This window comes from Salvelinus alpinus, chromosome 18 (genome assembly GCF_045679555.1).
Source record: "Salvelinus alpinus chromosome 18, SLU_Salpinus.1, whole genome shotgun sequence".
Taxonomy (NCBI): Eukaryota; Metazoa; Chordata; class Actinopteri; order Salmoniformes; family Salmonidae; genus Salvelinus; species Salvelinus alpinus.
The window spans coordinates 8351188-8372673 of NC_092103.1; the positions used below are offsets into that span (position 1 = coordinate 8351188).

At 43.4% G+C, this 21486-nt stretch overlaps 1 protein-coding gene across 1 annotated transcript in view; it reads left to right on the forward strand.

Moving 5' to 3' along the window:
* The first annotated feature begins 4044 nt into the window (after window positions 1–4044).
* Window positions 4045–21486, forward strand: part of LOC139543721 (exosome RNA helicase MTR4) — a 53594-nt gene continuing 36152 nt past the window's right edge. Inside the window, exons 1-13 of the mRNA XM_071350073.1 lie at window positions 4045–4202; window positions 4784–4927; window positions 8134–8200; window positions 8343–8405; window positions 8554–8666; window positions 9242–9416; window positions 9595–9810; window positions 10299–10397; window positions 11238–11358; window positions 11517–11648; window positions 17685–17764; window positions 20374–20484; window positions 20712–20813. Coding sequence (XP_071206174.1) covers window positions 4111–4202; window positions 4784–4927; window positions 8134–8200; window positions 8343–8405; window positions 8554–8666; window positions 9242–9416; window positions 9595–9810; window positions 10299–10397; window positions 11238–11358; window positions 11517–11648; window positions 17685–17764; window positions 20374–20484; window positions 20712–20813 — 1515 coding nt within the window. The 5' untranslated portion in view covers window positions 4045–4110. The remainder of the gene's footprint in view (window positions 4203–4783; window positions 4928–8133; window positions 8201–8342; window positions 8406–8553; window positions 8667–9241; window positions 9417–9594; window positions 9811–10298; window positions 10398–11237; window positions 11359–11516; window positions 11649–17684; window positions 17765–20373; window positions 20485–20711; window positions 20814–21486) is intronic.

A 21486-nucleotide genomic window follows, 5' to 3' on the forward strand; every position in this document is an offset into this window, starting at 1 on the left:
AACTTCTTCCATTTTCTAATAATTGCGCCAACAGTTGTTTCCTTCTCACCAAGCTGCTTGCCTATTGTCCTGTAGCCCATCCCAGCCTTGTGCAGGTCTACAATTTTATCCCTGATGTCCTTACACAGCTCTCTGGTCTTGGCCATTGTGGAGAGGTTGGAATCTGTTTGATTGAGTGTGTGGACAGGTGTCTTTTATACAGGTAACGAGTTCAAACAGGTGCAGTTAATACAGGTAATGAGTGGAGAACAGGAGGGCTTCTTAAAGAAAAACGAACAGGTCTGTGAGAGCCGGAATTCTTACTGGTTGGTAGGTGATCAAATACTTATGTCATGCAATAAAATGCAAATTAATTATTTAAAAATCATACAATGTGAGTTTCTGGATTTTTGTTTCAGATTCCGTCTCTCACAGTTGAAGTGTACCTATGATAAAAATTACAGACCTCTACATGCTTTGTAAGTAGGAAAACCTGCAAAATCGGCAGTGTATCAAATACTTGTTCTCCCCACTGTATGTATGTACAGTACCAGCCAAAAGATTGGACACACCTACTCATTCAAGGGTTTTAATTTATTTTTTACTATTTTCTACATTGTAGAATAATAGTGAAGACATCAACACTATGAAATAACATATGGAATCATGTAGCAACCAAAAAAGTGTTAAACAAATCGAAATATATTTTATATTTGAGATTCTTCAAATAGCCACCGTTTTATTGTTCTACAATGTAGAAAATAGTAAAAAATAAAGTAAAACCCTCGAATGAGTTGGTGTTCTAAAACTTTTGACTGGTAGTGTACGTGTACGTGTGTGTGCGTGCGTGCGTGCGTGCGTGCATGCGTGCGTGCGTGCGTGCGTGCGTGTGTGCGTGCTTGAGTGAGTGTATGAATGAGCGTTAGTGAGTGAGAGAAAGAAGAACATGGACTCTCATGCCAATGGATTTCATGTATTGTAGTTTGTATTAAGTTGTTATTAATTATTTGAATACATGTCTTAAAAGTAACTGCAAACTTTGACTGTGTTTTTCTCAAAAACATGGTTTGGTGACACACCTTGTATGTTGGTCTCATTAGAAAGCTAACATTCTCCTCTTTCCAAATGAGTTTTGGGGTGAATGTGACTGATTATGAGAGAGCAAGTCATCGATATTTGTCTACCCCTGAGTACAGGTTGTATCTGTGATGTAGATGGTACAGACAACATCTTGGGAAACAAGATTCTCTGGTCTGATGAAACGAAGATTGAACTCTTTGGCCTAAATGCCAAGCGTCACGTCAGGAGGATACCTGGCACCATCCCTACGGTGAAGCATGGTGGTGGCAGCATCATACTGTGGGGAGGTTTTTCAGCGGCAGGGACTGGGAGACTAGTCAGGATTGAGGTAAAGATGAACCGAGCAAAGTACAGAGAGATCCTTGATGAAAACCTGCTCCAAAGCGCTCAGGACCTCAGACTCGGGCGAAGGTTCACCTTCCAATAGGACAACAACCCTAAGCACACAGCCAAGACAACGCAGGAGTGGCTATGGGCCAAGTCTCTGAATGTCCTTGAGTGGCCCAGCCAGAACCCGGACTTGAGCCTGATCGAACATCTCTGGAGAGACCTGAAATTAGATGTGCAGCGACGCTCCCCATCCAACCTAACAGAGCTTGAGAGGATCTGCACAGAAGAATGAGGGAAACTCCCCAAATACAGGTGTGCCAAGCTTGTAGCGTCATACCCAAGAAGACTCGAGTCTGTAATCGCTGCCAAACGTGCTTCAACAAAGTACAGAGTAAAGGGTCTGAATACTTATGTAAATGTGATATTTCAGTTTTTATTTTTAATACATTTGCAAAAATAAAAAAACATCTGTTTTTGATTCGTCATTATGGGGTCTTGTGTGTAGATTGATGAGGGGAAGAAACGATTTAATCCATTTTAGAACAAGGCTGTAACGTAAAAATGTGGAAAAAGTCAAGGGGTGTGAATACTTTCCGAATGCACTGTATGCGCTCGGCCTCTGGTTATGAATGCGGTGCTGACAGACAATCCTTGATAGATATTAATAGAGCTCCAATCAGGATGACAATTGATTATGGGTGTATAGTGTATGGAACAGAAGCTGTACAAAATCCAGTATATAGCTTTAAGGGCTCCCGAGTGGCGCAGCGGTCTAAGGCACTGCATCTCAGTGCTAGAGGTGTCACTACAGACCCTGGTTCGATTCCAGGCTGTATCACAACTGGCTGTGATTGGGAGTCCCATAGGGTGGCACACAATTGGCCCAGCGTCTTCCGGGTTAGGATTTGGCCGGGGTAGGCCGTCATTGTAAATAAGAATTTATTCTTAACTGACTTGCCTTGTTAAATAAGGATATGTATTGGTGTATTTAAATCAAAATCTGTATGTGCCTAACTAGTGGAGGCAGGTGAGATGCCTTTGGATATACGGTGTAAAACATTGTCATTAGCTTGTTGGGTTAGATTGAAAAGCTGTGAGGTTGAGCATCCCACTGCTACTGTTCTAGATGACTGTTGGGAATATAATAGAAGACAAGGTTTTGGTTGGACAGTTGGGAAGCTTGCTGATGAGAGTGGTTTGAGGGAGTTAGAGGTTGGCCCTTCTATGGTGATAGGGGATGTTCCTCCATGGTTGCTCCCAGATCCTGTTGTTGATCTAACCTTGGTAGAGAAAAGGAAAGATGGGTCAGAAGTCAGTGATATAGGGAAACTGGTTGACAATTACATTGGTAGAAGTTGTTCTGCTTTTTTTTACCGCTTTTCACAGATGGATCCAAGAACCCAGATAGTGGAGCACAGGAGCAGGCATATATGTTCCTGAATTTGATGTGCAGATATGTAGAAGACTAACAAATGAACTGTCAGTATACTCAGTTGAACTGTTGGCAATAATAGTTGCCCTCCAGCGGGCGGAGGATGTACAACCTGTTAGAATTATAGTATGCTCAGATTCTCTGTCTGGATTGAATAGTTTATCATCTGGTAAATCTAATAGGAGTTCTATTGGAGGTATTAATGTTATTATGGAGAATTGAGAGAATGGGTGTAGTAGTGAGATTCCTCTGGGTCCCAGCACTTTCAGGTGTGGAAGGGAATGAAATTGTAGACCAGTTAGCCAAAAGAGCTTTGAAACGAGATATGATTGATGTTAATGTTCCACTGGGTAGAATTGAGGCCAAATGTAAGATCAGAGCCATTTTGATAGATGTGCGGCAGAAGAGATGGGACTCCGAGCACATGGGCCGGCATTCATATGCCCTCCAAAGAAATGTTGGTGAATCAAGATTCTCAGTTGCGCTTATGACATTGTACATTGAACTCGTCATTACATCTGGTTGGCAAGCATATGAATGGTTTGTGTATGGAGTGTATGGTCGATGAAACGGTGGATGGAGCCTGTGTTGTTATATTGTTGTAAGTATGCTGAAGAGATGTTAGTAGGGCTGTTTTCTATTTTCTCAGAAGTACTGAGTTAGGTAGGAGGATTTAGAAATGTTGTAAACAGTGATTGAGCACACACTCCAACACAGTAGGTGGCGGCATACACTTTTAACATTGGTTTGCGGACTGCAGTTATATCATAGAAGAAGAAGGAAACCAGATGCGCACATTGCGAAACAGACAAACAGATCAGACCGGGGTTTGGGGTTTGAGAAGTCAATGAGAGAAGCACAAATTGTTCTTGAGTTGATAATTTTCTCGAAATCTAAAGGCACAACCTAGGTATAAGCCAATGTATTAAATAGCTGAACATGTTATTACTCCAATCTTGCGAGAGTGACAAACTGACACGTTTTCATTATCGTCAAAAACAACATTATATCGAAGGAGTGCCTTTGATTTGACAGTCTGTACATGCGCAGTTCGGCGTGAGACACCCGATGACCGACAAGTGTGAAAGGGGATTTCTGTTGGAGAAGCCGTTTTATCCTATCGTCATATTGTACTGTCTTTGATAATGCTGTGCCTAGTTTTAGGAATAGTCACACGAGTCTAAAATATTTTTCCCGTGTTATGACTTGATCGTTTCCGGATGCTGTACAGGAAGTGATATTGCTGATACATTTGCATTGTGGGATTTGTGTGCTTTCCTCTTGCAATCATGGCGGATGCCTTTGGTGACGATTTGTTCAGCGTGTTTGATGAAGAACAAACAACTTCAACTAAAAAGAAACTAGCGGTACCTGAAAAGGGGTATGTATGCTATGGGTTTTAACTCAGTTAGGATGATGTTTAGTTCAAGTACTGACATAGACAACTATCAAATGAGAACACGCGCAGGCGGCATCTGGGCTAACGTTAGACTTCAATGGTAACGCTACAGTATCTAGCTAGCTACAGCACATTGCCCACGTTTACACCGGCATTGTGTTTGTTTCATCCCAGACCCTTGATAGTTAGATTTTTGTGTGTTTTCTACCTAGCTAATGAGAATAAGCTCTCGCAACATTTTATTTGTTGAAAATGTGAATTATGTTAGTTATGTAGTCCAGTGTGTCAACCGTTTATTTTATCTGGCCCTCCATACTCTCCATAGTCATATGTAGTGATTAGCTATTTTAATATTTTTTAAGTGGTGGTATTGTCCTGGATTTCATATCTGATCATTTTGATTGGCAGGTCTATGTTCCTTAGCTAGATGCCATTTAAGTTTAAATATTCAAATATCAGCCAGAAATGGCTGAGGAACAATACCTACAAACATATGGGGCTGCAGAAAGTCTACTTGTTTCTGTCTTAAAGTAACAGTACCGTAAAATATTCCCTTCCATTAGGAAATCGACCAGTAAAAATGGCAAAGGAGGAAAGGATGAGTTCTATGCAGCCAAGAGTAAGCGGGAAGCAGACAACAATGGGACAGATGAGGTGGTGTTTGGGAAGAGGTCCAAGCTGGAGACTCTTTCTACAGAGGAGATCAAGTAAGATTCACTTTGAACACGGCTAGATTTTTGGGCTAGGGTGGTCTTAGTCCAATATTGGATGTGCCCAGTATTGGACTAATGGAGCCTAACTTTACTCCTTAGTCCAAGGACCTTACATGTTCTGTTTGAATGGTACGATTCTTGAAACATAAATACCTTTCATATCACATAAAAATAATTTCACAAATGCAAAATACACACTTACTGTACACTGATCAAATCAAATTATATTGGTCACATGCACATTTTTAGTAGATGTTTTTGCGGGTGTAGCGAAATGCTTGTGTTCATAGCTCCAACAGTGGAGTAGTATCTAACAATTCAATGGTTTTAACAGTTGCAGCCCACAGTATTTTTTGGTGACAACACGTTTTGTGGTGTACGTCTTAAAATCGAATTTTATTGGTCACGTACACATGGTTAGCAGATGTTAATGCGAGTGTAGCGAAATGCTTGTACTTCTAGTTCCGACAGTGCAGTAATATCTAACAAGTAATATAACAAATTCACAATGACTACCTTATACACACAATGTAAGGGGATGGAATAAGAACATGTACATATAAATATATGGATGCGCGATGGCCATGAGGCACAGGCAAGATGTAATAGGTGGTATAAAATACAGTATATACATATCCTACATTACTCATCTCATATGTAAACACTATTAAAGTGGCATTATTTAAAGTGACTAGTGATCACTTTATTAAATCCATTTATTGAAGTGGCTAGTGATTTGGGTCTGTATGCAGTAGCCTCTATGTTAGTGATGGCCTGAAGATAGAAGCTGTTTTTCAGTCTCTTGGTCCCAGCTTTGATGCACCTGTACTGACCTCGCCTTCTGGATGATAGCGGGGTGAACAGGCAGTGGTCTTGGTGGTTGTTGTCCTTGATGATCTTTTTGATCTTCCTGTGACATCGGGTGCTGTCGGTGTCCTGGAGGGCAGGTAGTTTGCCCCCGGTGATGTGTTATGCTGACCGCACTACCATCTGGAGAGCCTTGCGGTTGAGGGCAGTGCTGTTGCTGTACCAGGCCGTGATACACCTCGACAGGATGCTCTCGATTGTGCATCTAAAAGTTTGAGGGTTTTAGGTGGCATGCCAAATGTCTTCAGCCTCCTCTAATTTCAGTTTGTCCGTGATGTATACGCCGAGGAACTTAACACCTTGCCCACTACTGTCCCATCGATGTGGATAGGGGGGTGCTCCCTCTGCTGTTTCCTGAAGTCCACGATCATCTTTTTTGTTGACGTTGAGTGAGAGGTTGTTTTCCTGACACCACACTCCGAGGGCACTCACCTCCTCCCTGTTGTCTGTCTCGTCGTTGTTGGTAATCAAGCCTACCACTGTAGTGTCGTCTGCAAACTTGATGATTGAGTTGGAGGCGTGCATTGCCACGCAGTCATAGGTGAACAGGGAGTACAGGAGAGGGCTGAGCACGCACCCTTGTGGGGCCCCCGTGTTGAGGATCAGCGGGGTGGAGATGTTGTTTCCTACCTTCACCACCTGGGGGTGGCCCGTCAGAAAGTCCAGAACCCAATTGCAAAGGGCGGGGTTGAGACCCAAGATAGGGTACTATGGTGTTGAATGCTGAGTTATAGTCAATTGAACAGAATTCTTACGTAGGTATTCCTCTTGACCAGATGGGATAGGGCAGTGTGATGGCGATTGACTAGTCTCTCAAAGCACTTCATGATGACAGGAGTGAGTGCTGCGGGGCGTTAGTCATTTAGTTCAGGTACCTTTGCTTTCTTGGCAATAGGAACAATGGTGGCCATCTTGAAGCATTTGGGCACAGCAGACTGGGATAGGGATTGATTGAATATGTCCGTGAACACACCAGCCAGCTGGTTTGTGCATGGTCTGAAGACGCGGCTAGGGATGCCGTCTTGGCCGGCTGCCTAGTGAGGGTTAAAACTCTTAAATCTCTTTCTCACGTCGAAGAAGTATTTGGTAGCAGGCCGTGTCATTGGCACTGTATTGTCCTCAAAGTGCACAAAGAAGTTGTTTAATTTGTCTGTGAGCAAGAGGTCGATGTCTGCGACGGGCCTGGTTTTCTTTTTGTAATCCGTGATTGTCTGTAGACCCTGCCACATACGTCTCGTATTTCAGATGTTGAATTGCGACTCTACTTTGTCTCTACTGACATTTGCTTGTTTGATTGCCTTGCGGAGGGAATAGCTACACTGTTTGTATTCGGTCATGTTTCCAGTCCCCTTGCCATGATTTAATGCGGTGGTTGGCTCTTTCAGTTTTGCATGAATGCTGCCATCAATTCACAGTTTCTGGTTAGGGAAGGTTTTAATAGTCACAGTGGGTACAAAATCTCCAATGCACTTCCTAATAAACTCACTCAGATTCAGTGTATACGTCGATGTTCAAATCCCCAGTTACAATAAATGCAGCCTCAGGATATATGGTTTCCAGTTTAAGTAGTCCAGTTAAGTTATTTTAGGGCCGTCGTGGTATCTGCTTGGGGGGGGGGGGTATACACGGCTGTGACTATAATCGAAGAGAAGTCTCTTGGGAGATAATGCGGTCGGCATTTGATTGTAAGGAATTCTAGGTCAGGTGAACAAAAGGACTTGAGTTCCTGTATGCCGTTATGATTACACCATGAGCCGTTAATCAATTCTGTTTACACATAGGTGTTTGGACACAGCTAATTAGCAAATGTAGTCCACTCTATCTTTTGTCTGTTTTCTGTAAAATAGTGCTGTAACATGGAAACCCTAACCCTACCAATGTGTGTATCAATTTAACCATATTTTTTTTCTTCTTCAATAAGATAAGACCCTTATGCTTCCAAAACCTTATCGCAAGCGATGCGTGTTAATGTTCAGACCGAGCGTTGCGGCTCTTAACAACCCCCCCCCCTACAGAAGACGCCTTCGTCCGTCCATTGATCTTATGTGTAATGGAACTGAGTCATGATCGACGGCTACCTCCGGATTAGATATAGCTACCCCTGCAGCACGGGTTCTAATCCAGCCCACTGCTATTTCTGCACACTCGCTATCTTTCATCTCTCCCGACTGCCGCTGTCCTTAGGAAAAAAGAACAATATGGCGAGGCAAGATTAGTGTTATTGTCTTGTCATAGACATGCTTTGTGACTATATGATCTGCAAAGAAATGTGAATTGTTCTCATGGTTGGTTAATGGATTGAGTACTGATGAATGTGAAACTCGCATTTTCAGTCTTGCCGACTGCATGCCCAAGGTGAGGGTGGAGCCGGTTGAGACAGTGGAAGGATGCAACCACGAGGTAAGAGCGCTCACAGGACTTTTGAAATATGAATTTAATGACTTCATTTAAAAAAATTAATTTATGAAACCTAGGTAGGCCTATATCTCAATATTACAACTTGGTTGCCTTTACTGAAAATCTGCTTTCTTTACCTTGACAGGTGGCCCTACAAGCCAATGAGGAGTACGCACAGCTTAAGCCTCGTGTGGGGAAAGCAGCCAAGGTACTGTAACGGTACATCAGTCCACTGATTGGATAGGGATACTTTGAGAGCGCAGTCTGAAACTCATGGCCTTTGACATTGCCTTGTCAAATGACTCCAGTCCACCCATCTGTGTTCCTGCTAACATCAAACTGATCTCTTTTTGCAGGAGTACCCCTTCGTTCTGGATCCCTTCCAACGTGAGGCCATTCTGTGTATCGATAACAACCAGTCAGTGCTTGTGTCTGCCCACACCTCTGCAGGAAAGACTGTCTGTGCAGAGTGAGTTTGATATGCTGATACCCTTTCAGGTTTAACGCTACTGAGTTTGGCCGAGCTGTAACGTACTGTGCAGCACAGTACGTATCGGGTTAGCAAGATGGTGGGAAAAGAGTACGAGTGTGTTCAGATGGCTTGCGCGTTTGTGATGAGTGACATACGTGATTGTTTTCAACAGGGTTTTAAAGATTTTTTCCCCTTCTAAAATTGTATTTTCAGTATGAACTTAAACAACTAAAACAAGATATTAAGTATGAATGCGTTTTTTTTTACAAGATCATCTTTGAGAATTGACAATCACTAACTAACATTTTAAAGTCGGGGAGAATCAAAATGATGCATTCAGGAGTATTTTTGTCATGGCCCCGCAATTATTTTGTTCTAATGTTCTGCTTATATAGCATAAGCAATTGCAAAATGTGTAGAATTGCAGGAAATGTGCTTTAAAACAGCTAAATTGCCACTGCAGGCCAACAGGAGGACCTCTAAAATCTTAGGTCGGTGACTGCACCATTGGCTTTGTCCCCACCAGAAAAAGCCTCTTATTCACTTTCCCTCCCTCTCCCTTCCTCATCCAGGTATGCCATAGCTCTAGCTCTGAGGGAGAAGCAGAGGGTCATCTTCACCAGCCCCATCAAAGCCCTGAGTAACCAGAAGTACAGAGAGATGTACGAAGAGTTCCAGGATGTTGGCCTGATGACCGGTGATGTCACCATCAACCCCACCGCCTCCTGCCTCATCATGACTACCGAAGTATGACATTACAGCTTCCCATTATAATTACATTATTCTCGCCAACAATCTCCACTGTGTCTTTAGGCTGAGCTAGAATATGACTAAGTTGCACTTACATTTTTCTCTAGTGTTACTAGTATGTCTAGTTTGAAAATGATCGAATATGTTGACATATTCATTTGTTTCTGTGTTTCAGATCCTGAGGAGCATGTTGTACCGAGGGTCAGAGGTCATGAGAGAGGTGGCCTGGGTCATCTTTGATGAGATCCATTACATGAGAGATGCCGAGCGTGGCGTGGTGTGGGAGGAGACCATCATCCTGCTTCCTGACAACGTCCACTATGTCTTCCTGTCCGCCACCATCCCCAACGCCAAGCAGTTCGCTGAATGGATCTGCCACCTCCACAAACAGGTAAAGAAAAATAAAAAATTGATTTACTTTTATCGAGGCTACCACGGAGCGACCTTAACCCAACAACTAGAGACCTCGTCAAGGGGTTTGAATCTCTTGGGCTAAGGTGTCGGGATGACAGTTTAAAGGTCCCAGGTTCATCAAGACCTGGTTGGGACTACCCTACAATGCATTTCCCTTACCCCTGCCTTGTCTAGTGATCAGCTGCTGTCCCCTTGGTTGTCCAGTCTCCTTCCATTGCCAGATCAACCTCAGTCAGCAGAAAGGCAGGGCCAAAACACAGCCAAAAAATATCCCTTGTCTGCTTACATGTGTATCAAGCATCAGGTGCTCATACAATTGACTTGTTCTTGTCTCCTATAAGCGTATTTGTGTTTTAACTGTATAGACATGCATCAAGCGTAATTGTTTTAATGAAATGGTTTCAAAGAATTTCAGGGATTGTCATTAGGTGCTCATGCTGTTGACTTCCCCCTGTCCCCATGCAGCCCTGTCACGTGGTGTACACTGACTTCCGGCCCACCCCCCTGCAGCACTACATCTTCCCAGCAGGTGGCGACGGACTTCACCTTGTGGTGGATGAGAACGTAAGGCAATACACACAGCTAGAGGTTTCCTCGGTCTTGACTAGGACGATAATACATTACATTCTGCATTTACTACACACACACACACACACACACACACACACACACACACACACACACACACAGAGATGATGCACAGCCTGTCAGTGGAAATATACGTCATTCGGTTCCTTGTACAATAATTTAATAGATGTAGCCATAAAGATAATCTAGTGCTGTGTTGAGCATTGCTTGCACCAAAAGCATCATAGCACAAAGATAATCTTTAGTCAATTTAGTTTCAGTAGAATTTAAATAATCTTAGTGCTACCATGCTTATTGGAAACCCAGCCCAGATGCTTTACTGTGCCGGGAACAAACAGAAATCCTCTCACTTCATTATTTAGGTTTGGTTTACAATGTCGGTCCGTGACTAAACATGGTGTTAGGTATTAGGCTAAACATACAATTAGTGGCTTAGAGTGCGGACCAGTCACACCTCCAGGAATAACCAATGTGTTGAGTAATGGGGCCAGGTGCATAATATCCCAAGATTCCGACCCACGATTTGTGATTAGAATGCATCCCGCATCACTGACATATGTCACATTTTCAACAAATAAAATGTGGCGAGAGTTTACTCTCATTAGGTACTGAACATACAACAATCTCACTGCCAAGGGTACTGGGAATAAAACATGCTGTAAATAAGTGTTATCCTTCACCACACAAGACCCGCCTGAGTTGTGGTTAGATGTTAGTGAGTTTGTTGCAGAATGTGAAATGAGGCCAGTTTGTCAGCCTGGTTTACTGTAGGGTTAAGGTTGGCTGTTGATCCTTTGCTTGACTTTTCTCCTCCAGGGAGAGTTCAGGGAGGACAACTTCAACACGGCCATGCAGGTGCTGAGAGACACTGGTGACTCTGGAGGCGGCAGCGGAGGGGGCAAATGGGACCCCAAGGGGCGCAAAGGAGGGACACGAGGTGTGTGTGTGTGTGTGACTAAAACCGATAAACCATGATGTTATTTTAGAATAGCGGAAGTATTTATGCGAGTAGTTTTGTTACGAGATTCAGTGTCATCTAAATTAGGGTTTTGAAATGGTTGCTTTTTTCCCCAACGTGGTTGTGTTTCTCTTTAGGGCCGTCCAACGTGTTTAAGATTGTTAAAATGATCATGGAGAGGAACTTCCAGCCGGTCATCATCTTTAGCTTCAGTAAGAAGGAGTGTGAGGCCTATGCCCTGCAGGTGTCCAAGCTCGACTTCAACACAGGTATAGTTATCCCCATAATGATATACAGTTTAATAGCCTAACTCTAACGATACTCCCTGCAGGTGTCCAAGCTCGACTTCAATAGCGGTAGCTACTCCTTCAATGAGTGATATGGGTAACACCGTGCCCTAATGGAAATTCATTAGGGCACACCGTAGCAAAGCGCTTTTCAACGGATAAAGGTGTTCCTTATTGGAGAAGTTCAGGTAGTGTTCCCCCCCTCCCTGTTTCAGTCGTTTGTCTTCCGTTTGGTACCTAATGAATTCAACCATGTACTCCCTCGGAAGGTGGGGCAGGTATAAGTCATGAAGTTTGCTACGGGTGTTTTTAATAATCGGCATCACTCAAGTCATTCAATGTAATGTTTTGTATTAACTGTACACATCTCACTGTTCTCTCTCTCCTTGGGGGGTGACTGATGATGCTAACTAAATCCACTGACGTGAACGCACATGCCACTCAGAAATGCATAGCACCCTATATGGTGCCATTTCAGACATAGCCACTAAAATTAGTGCATTAAATCGGGAATAGGGTGCCACCTCGGACAGCCACTAAAAGTAGTGCATTAAATAGGGAATAGGGTGCCACCTCGGACAGCCACTAAAAGTAGTGCATTAAATAGGGAATAGGGTGCCACCTCGGACAGCCACTAAAAGTAGTGTATTAAATAGGGAATAGGGTGCCACCTCGGACAGCCACTAAAAGTAGTGCATTAAATAGGGAATAGGGTGCCACCTCGGACAGCCACTAAAAGTAGTGGATTAAATAGGGAATAGGGTGCCACCTCGGACAGCCACTAAAAGGAGTGCATTATATAGGGAATAGGGTGCCACTTCAGGCGCTGCCATAGATTTGCCACCCAATACTTGACTACACACTCTGTGCCAGTAGGTTATGCAGCCTGTGCTGATTCATTGCAAGATGACCCTGAGCAGCAGGATGAATCTGGGCTGCGGATCTAATTAGTTAGGCCTAACTGTGTCCGCCCTGCGTAGCTGGCGAATCTTCACGCTTTTGTGTGCGATTTCGATTAAGTCAGTTAACGTCCAAGAACACCAAACGCTCTCTTTCCACTGGGCAGTATGTGAACGATCTCTCATCGAGTTGATATGAATATGGGTGTTGTGCTTTCTCAGCTGTTTGTAGATGTTCGCTGATCGACTTACAGCGTTATGGCGATACTGCCCAGTCAGTCTCTGGTGGGAGGAGAGACGACAGTGTATTGATTAAGATGGAGCTGATTTCTCTTGGTTTGACTGGAGTCAGGCCCTTGGCAAACAAGGTTTCCATCCCCCCCCCCATCCTGAACACAGGAGGATTCTGTTAATAATGGAGTTCACTTCAGCATGTGCTCCAGTTCTATTTACACAAACAAACAATCTGACTATACGATGTGTGATTTATACTGAAGATTTCCAGAGAATTCCTCAAGACGTATTTATTTTTGTATTTTTTTTAACCTTTATTTAATTAGGCAAGTCAGTTAAGAACAAATTCTTATTTCCAATGACGGCCTAGGAACAGTGGGTTAAGACAGCCACCAAAAGTAGTGCCTTGTTCAGGGGCAGAACGACAGATTTGTACCTTGTCAGCTCGGAGATTCGAACTTGCAACCTTTCAGTTACTAGTCCAACGCTCTAACCACTAGGCTACGCTGCCGCCCCAACCTATCTAGACGGTGCTAGTGCTCACGTTTGAGTGAAGTGGCTATATTATGGAAAGTCAAATACTTTTGTTTTGCTCTCTTCTGAACCGAAAGCCTGTTTGTCACATTACTTAATACATGAGCATTTATTTTTATTTTTAATAAGCTGCAGCACTGTTGTGGGATAAGACGTAGTTTCGTATTAGTAGTATTTATAGAAACCGAGCTGCTGGCCTGTCTTCAGGTTTTGGCTAGCTATTATGTCTCTGGTGTAAGAGGGTGGTAGTAGCCTAATTGGAGCCACGTTCCACTCCCCCTCCTGACTCCATCTCTGTCTCTCTCTCTCCATCTCTCTCGCTCTCTTCCTTTAATGAACTGACTGGGCTTTAATCTTTTATGACATATTTGTTTCTAGGCTGTGTTTATGGAACTGTCGGTCATGGCTTACTACGCGGCTTATGGTGCCTGCATGGCTTACTCTGCATGCAAGGCAGCTGTGTGACACTGGATCGGGCCACTTGGCTCTGGACTAGAGCTTGGACGATAAACCCGAAAATTACCGACATCGCCTTCCTCTTTTACCCGTCTGTAATTTTCTGTGATTTTTTGCGACACAATATTGTGTCGCAAAATATTGCGTAGGCTATGAAAGTATCTGCCTGTGCTTGTTTCGCTGTCAGCTGTGGACTCCCACTCTCTCTCCCCACTGTGCGTACAGAGGTGGTAGAGATGCATTCTGAGACGCACAAGCATATAACCGCTGCTCAATGCTATTGTAGGAATACAATTTTAAAGCAAATAACATTGTTTTAGTTAGGGGACTTACAGCTTTCTGTGAGTATATTATGTATTTTTCACTTTTTCACTTTTTTAATATTGAGTTCATAGCACCACTACAAATGGAGTAGGCTGTAGTCAGACCAGTGCAGGGCGTGCCAGTTGCAGTGGATATGCCTGCATCAAGTAGTGCTGTAAAGTTTTTGTAGGATCTTATCCTTATCCATATTATAGCCTTTAGCCCAATATGCACAAAGATGTCGTCAAATTCTCTGACAAGCCAGGTTGCACATCAAAATATCAGTCATGCATTTCCTGAATATGAAATAGCTTGCTTTTTTAATCAGGTTACCATCTGTTGTCTTACTTGGCACTGGAGAAATGTTTTTCTAGATTCCTGCCGCTAATGTAAAGTATGGGCTGGCGTGTTTACACGTGGTCTGTGGTTTTGAGGCCGGTTGGACGTACTGACAAATTCTCTAAAACGTTGGATGCATCTTATGGTAGAGAAATGAACATTCAATTCTCTGGCAACAGCTCTGGTGGACATTCCTGTATTCAGCATGCCAATTGCACACGCCCTCAATTTGACATCTGTGGCATTGTGTTGTGACAATACATTTTAGTGGCCTTTTACTGTCTCCAGCACAAGGTGCACCTGTGTAATGTTCATGCTGTTTAATCAGCTTCTTGATATGCCACACCTGTCAGGTGGATGGATTATCTTGGCAACAAATTTGTGCACAAAATGTGAGAAATAAGCTTTTTGTGCATATGGAACATTTCGGAGGTCATTTATTTCAGCTCATGAAACATGGGACCAACACTTTACATGCTGCGGTTTATATTTTGGTTCAGTATATAATGGTTATCATCTGATGAAGTCACACTTGTACTATTTATATATCAGACAGATGGGCTTTATAATAAGTTAAAATACTTTTCTGGTGCTGACCTGGTTACTAGGGATTGCTGGTGTGGTCATGCTGACACCGCTAGCTCTACGTTACACACTACTCAGGCGCCTCTTGGGCCCGTAGTCGCATGGCAGTTATGTGTTTGTGTGTTTAGAGTTTAACGTGTGACTGTTTCTGTTTTGAGATCTCCAAGCCAAAACGGTATCCGTGTGTATATTAAATGACTGAGTTTGTCTCTGTGATGGAAACTAGTTTGTGTGTGTGGAAATCGATTTGTATGTGTAGGTCTACATGTGTGTATTTAAAGTGTTTACGTTTGGGCCCAGTGCCAGAGAGCTGGTGTAAGCCAGTGGCCTGCCCGTAGGCTGTGGTTTGTTTTCTTGCTTTCGTTCTGTCATTCTGTCCATGTGGTTTTCCTGCTGCCCTGGGACTGTCCTCACCCTGCAGTGTAGGCCTTCTCGGGGATCAGTGGACCGTGGCACAGCCTTACTTTGGCCACTTACAGCAATAACTAGAGGTCGACCGATTATGATTTTTCAATGCCTATACCGATTATTGGAGGACCAAAAAAAGCCAATACCTATTAATCGGCCGATTTAGATATATCTTTGTAATAATGACAATTACAACAATACTGAATGAACAATGAACCCTTTTATTTTAACTTAATATAATACATAAAATCTATTTAGTCTCAAATAAATAATGAAACATGTAAAATTTGGTTTAAATAATGGAAAAACAGTGTTGGAGAAGAAAGTAAAAGTGCAATATGTGCCATGTAAAAAAGCTAATGTTTCAGAACATGAGAACATATGAAAGCTGGTGGTTCAATATTCCCAGTTAAGAAGTTTTTTGTTGTAGGTATTATTACGCGTCGACTATTTCTCTCTATACCATTTGTATTTCATATACCTTTGTTCTTATAGGCACTTTAGCATTGCCAGCCTAATCTCGGGAGTTTATAAGGCTTGAAGTCATAAACAGCGCTGTGCCTCAAGCATTGCTAAGAGCTGCTCGCAAAGTGCTGTTTGAATGAATGCTTACGAGCCTGCTGCTGCCTACCACCGCTCAGTCAGACTGCTCTATCAAATATCAAATCATAGACTTAATTATAATAAACACGCAGAAATACGAGCCTTTGGTCATTTAATATGGTCAAATCCGGAAACTATCATTTTGAAAGCAAAACGTTTATTCTTTCAGTGAAATACGGAACCATTTCGTATTTTGTCGTTCGGGTGGCAAACCTAAGTCTGAATATTGCTGTTACATTGCACAACCTTCAATGTTATGTCATAATTATGTACAATTCTGGCAAATTAATTACGGTCTTTGTTAGGAAGAAACACGGTTCGCAACGAGCCAGGCGTCCCAAACTGTTGCATATACCCTGATTCCGCTTGCACTGAACGCAAGAGAAGTGACACAATTTCCCTAGTTAATATTGCCTGCTAACATGCATTTATTTTAACTAAATATGCAGGTTTAAAAATATATACTTCTGTGTATTGATTTTAAGAAAGGCATTGATGTTTATGGTTAGGTACATTTGTGCAACGAATGTGCTTTTATCGCGAATGCGCTTTTGTTAAATCATCACCCGTTCGGGGAAGTTGAATTAGGCTGTGATTCGATGATAAATTAACAGGCACCGCATTGATTATAAGCAACGCAGGACAAGCTAGTTAACCTAGTAATATCATCAACCATGTGTAGTTAACTAGTGATTGTGAAGATTGATTGTTTTTTATTAGATAAGTTTAATGCTAGCTAGCAACTTACCTTGGCTCATTGCAGCCACAAGGTCCTTTTGACGCTGCACTCGCGTAACAGGTGGAAAGCCTGCCACGCAGTTTCCTCATGGATTACAATGTAATCGGCCATAATTGGCATCCAAAAAGTCTGATTACGATGGTTATGAAAACTTGAAATCGGCCGTAATTAATCGGCCATGCCGGTCGACCTCTAGCAATAACCTGAGGAACCATTACTCAGCTAGAGAGCCAGCCCTGGTTAGGCCTACATCTGTGACAGGCAGTTGGGTGGAGGGTGAGGAGAGGCACACTCTGATGCACATTGGCTTACACCAAACTCGTTCCATTGAGGGCAGAATGTTTGCTTGTTTATTTCCTGTCCAATTAACACCTAGGCAACCAGGTGAGGGGAGTTCCTACAAATGAGTGTCCTTGGTTGGTCAATTAAGTACAAGGGAGGTGTGAAAGTGCAGACGCAGCCCTCCTTGGAATGAGTTTGACACCTGTGGCTCAGTCTTTGTGGTGTGGAATATATGGAAATGATAATCAGATCTGCATCAGACCTACAAAGCCTGCATGATTCACACAGAATGGGGCTGAATTCCGCATATCTTTCTCAATCGATTTCTATTACACCATTGCATTGTGGTTGGCTGATGGTTGAGAAGCTAAGACGTACTCTTATCACATCCAAACGACTTTGTCTACCAATGACGTTGGATCCATATCAAGCATGAGTACTTTTCTGTATTTCTGCAAAGTATTCAACATTGGCCTCGGACAGAACAAAACACACTCCCTGCTCTGTCAGAAGGATAACGTTTAGCTTTTGAGTGACTCGTCCATCGGTCAGGTGGCAGAAGGCACAATACACAAGTCTGATTTGTTAACTAAATGTGCGAATGAATATGTAAATCTGTTCCGTTTGTTTTTCCAGATGAGGAGAAGAAGCTGGTGGAGGAGGTGTTCAACAATGCCATAGACTGTCTGTCAGACGAGGACAAGAAGCTCCCTCAGGTGAGTACTTCTCATTGATTGATTTGAAAATATACTGAACAAAAATATAAACGCAACAATTTCAACTATTTCACTGAGTTATAGTTCATACAAGGAAATAAGTCAATTGAAATAAATTCTTTAGGCCCTGATCTATGGATTTCACATGACTGGGCAGCGGCACAGCCATGGATGGGCCTGGGAGGGTGTACGCCCACCTACTTAGGAGCCAGGCCTACCAACTGGGGAGTTTTCCCCCACAAAAAGGCTTTATTACAGATGTAAATACTTGTCAGTTTCACCAGCTGTCCTGGTGGCTAGTCTCAGACGATCCCGCAGGTGAAGAAGCCAGATGTGGAGGTCCTGGGCTGGCGTGGTTACACGGGGTCTGCGGTTGTGAGGCCAGTTGGACGTACTGCCAAATTCTCTAAAACGACGCTCTCATCACGCTAAGCTTTGAAATGCTGTGAGGCGTCACTATTTCATACACACAACACAACCATTTTATACGTACAACACAATGTCAATAGAGGCACCAGGAATGCATCTCCATCGCGTTGAACGGCACTAATAAAGAAGTCTGTGAAAATTCAGTCTCCTTGATGTTTATGGTTTTCTGTGGATATCATAACTCCACCACTTAAGACACAGCAAAGAGCGACCTGAATGTGAGCGCTTGTTTTCCGAAATGGCTCCGCTCAGTGAAATGGTGAGAGAAACTCAGCAAAACAAAAACCGTCCTCTCACTGTCAATTGCGTTTATTTTCAGAAAACTTAACGTGTAAATATTTGTATGAACATAAGATTGAGACATAAACTGAACAAGTTCCACAGACATGTGACTAACAAATGGAATAATGTGTCCCTGAACAAAGGGGGGGTCAAAATCAAAAGTAACAGTCAATGCAGCTGGTGGCCACACCAGATACTAAGTACTGCAGTGCATCTCCTCCTCATGGACTGCACCAGATTTGCCAGTTCTTGCTGTGAGATGTTACCTCACTCTTCCACCAAGGCACCTGCAAGTTCCCGGACATTTCTGGGGGGAATGGCCCTAGCTCTCACACTCGGATCCGACAAGTCCCAGACTTGCTCAATCGGATTGAGATCTGTGATCTTCGCTGGCCATGGCAGAACACTGACATTCCTGTCTTGCAGGAAATCATGCACAGAACGAGCAGTATGGCTGGCGAGATTGTCATGCTGGAGGGTCATGTCAGGATGAGCCTGCAGGAAGGGTACCACATGTGGGAGGAGGGTGTCTTCCCTGTAACGCACAGCATTGAGATTGCATGCAATGACAACAAGCTCAGTCTGATGATGCTGTGACACACCGCCCCAGACCATGACGGACCCTCCACCTCCAAATCGATCCCGCTCCAGATTACAGGCTTCGGTGTAATGCTCATTCCTTCGACGGTAAATGCGAATCTGGTCCAGCAACGGTAGGTTTGTGCCCATAGGCAACGTTGTTGCCGGTGATGTCTGGTAAGGACCTGCCTTACAACAGGCCTACAAGCCCTCAGTCCAGCCTATTGCGGACAGTCATCACTGATGGATGGATTGTGCGTTCCTGGTGTAACTCTGGCAGTTGTTGTTGCCATCCTGTACCTGTCCCGCAGGTGTGATGTTTGGATATACCGATCCTGTGCAGGTATTGTTACATATGGTCTGCCACTGCGAGGACGATCAGCTGTCCGTCCTGTTTCCCTGTAGCCCTGTCTTAGGCGTCTCACAGTAAGGACATTGCAATTTATTGCCCTGGCCACATCTGCAGTCCTCATGCCTCCTTGCAGCATGCCTACGGCATGTTCACACAGATGAGCAGGGAGCCTGGGCAGCTTTCTTTTGGTGTTTTTCAGAGTCCGTAGAAAGGCCTCTTTTTATTGTCCTACGTTTTCATAACTGTGACCTTAATTGCCTACCGTCTGTAAGCTGTTAGTGTCTTAACGACTGATCCACAGGTGCATGTTCATAAATTGTGAAAAAAAACAAGCATGGGAAACTGTGTTTAAACCCTTTACAATGAAGATCTGTGAAGTTATTTTGATTTTTACGAATTATCTTTGAAAGACGGGGTCCTGAAAAAGGGATGTTTATTTTGGAGGTTCTAAAAGTAGCTTTTTAATAGGGCATTGTAAAACTTTCCCCACACTCTTTGTGGCTCCTTCCGGTGGCTTTGATTTTACACACACACAGTATTTTCGTTTCCCTTAATGCCGTAAGTTCATGCTGTATTGGATTTGTTCTTTGCGGTTGTTTCTCGTAGTTTCGTTAGACTCAGCGGTGGTCGTTATTTTGTAGTGTAGTACAGATGTTATGCTATGAAAGCCGGCTCCGCAGGCTTGTTAACGGTCACGGCCATGTGGGATCGTGGCTCTGCCAGGGTCAGAGGAGGACAGGCACATTCTTTCTATTGTCCTTGAGATGGATTGCTGCCTCATGCTCGTGTGAGCAGCTTTTGTATACATTTGATCTTACTTGATTGTTGTATGGCTTCACTTTGATTTATATTGTAGATTGTGCCAGCTTTGGCTTTGTTCTGGTATCTTTGGCATATCTTTGTGCCATCATTGACAAGAAATGTGTTATAAATCAAACGTCTGATTATTCTTGCTGTGTGTTTCCAGGTGGAGCACGTCCTGCCTCTATTGAAGAGAGGTATAGGGATTCATCATGGAGGACTGCTCCCCATCCTAAAGGAAACCATCGAGATCCTGTTCTCTGAGGGGCTACTCAAGGTAGGCCTGTCTGGATCCCTCTTTGAATTATGCCAACCGTTGTCACTCACCATTCTGTGCTGGCTCGGATATTGTCGTTCCAGCAACTATTATGGATGCGTAACAAGGCCAGTACAGCTCTGCTCATCTCAGCTCTGTAGTGTGAAAAGGCTATAACCCGAAGGCCTTGCTTTGTGTTTCAATAGGAGTAAGTATGCTGAATGTGATATTATCCTCTCTCTCCACAGGCCTTGTTCGCCACAGAGACCTTTGCCATGGGCATCAACATGCCCGCCCGCACTGTCCTGTTCACCAACGCACGCAAGTTTGATGGCAAAGACTTCCGCTGGGTAATACTCCTTTAAAAAAAAGCCTACTGTTACTTACTTAGCTACTACTTTATCATTAGGGATTTAAAGATTCACAGATGTCCATCGGTCCTGGTTATGAGTGCATCTGTCCTCGGGACCACAAAACCATCGATTAGGATATCGATTCAAACGTTTGAAACACTGGTTCACTCAAATGTTTTGCACATATTACTATACCTCCCGAAAATACCTCAACTGCATCCTCTCCTTCGGTGTGGAACTAAGTATGTAATTGTGTTGACACACATTTTGCATGCCGAACAACCCCGGGCCTAGTCAAACTGCGTGCTGTGAGCAGCTTCTCGCGCTGACCAATGAGGTTGGCCTATTCCGTATCTTGCACTCCTTCAGCATACAAATGTCTGTAAAATGGCTTGCGCAATATTAGGCTTTATTAGTTGAGTGACAACCAATGTAATTTGCTAAGTAATGTTTTGGAATCATATACGCTGTTGAAAATTGTTTTACCTGAATGAAAGTAACCTTAGCTACCGCCGGGGAGACAACTCTCATCTGGATATAGCCTACATGCTAATTGGGGCAACTCATGATCTCCATCAGCAGCAGATTTGAATGTAGAATGGAAAATGTTAGCGCAATGAATCATATCGAACCGAATCTCATCAATTCGTTCTTCTAATCAAACCGAATT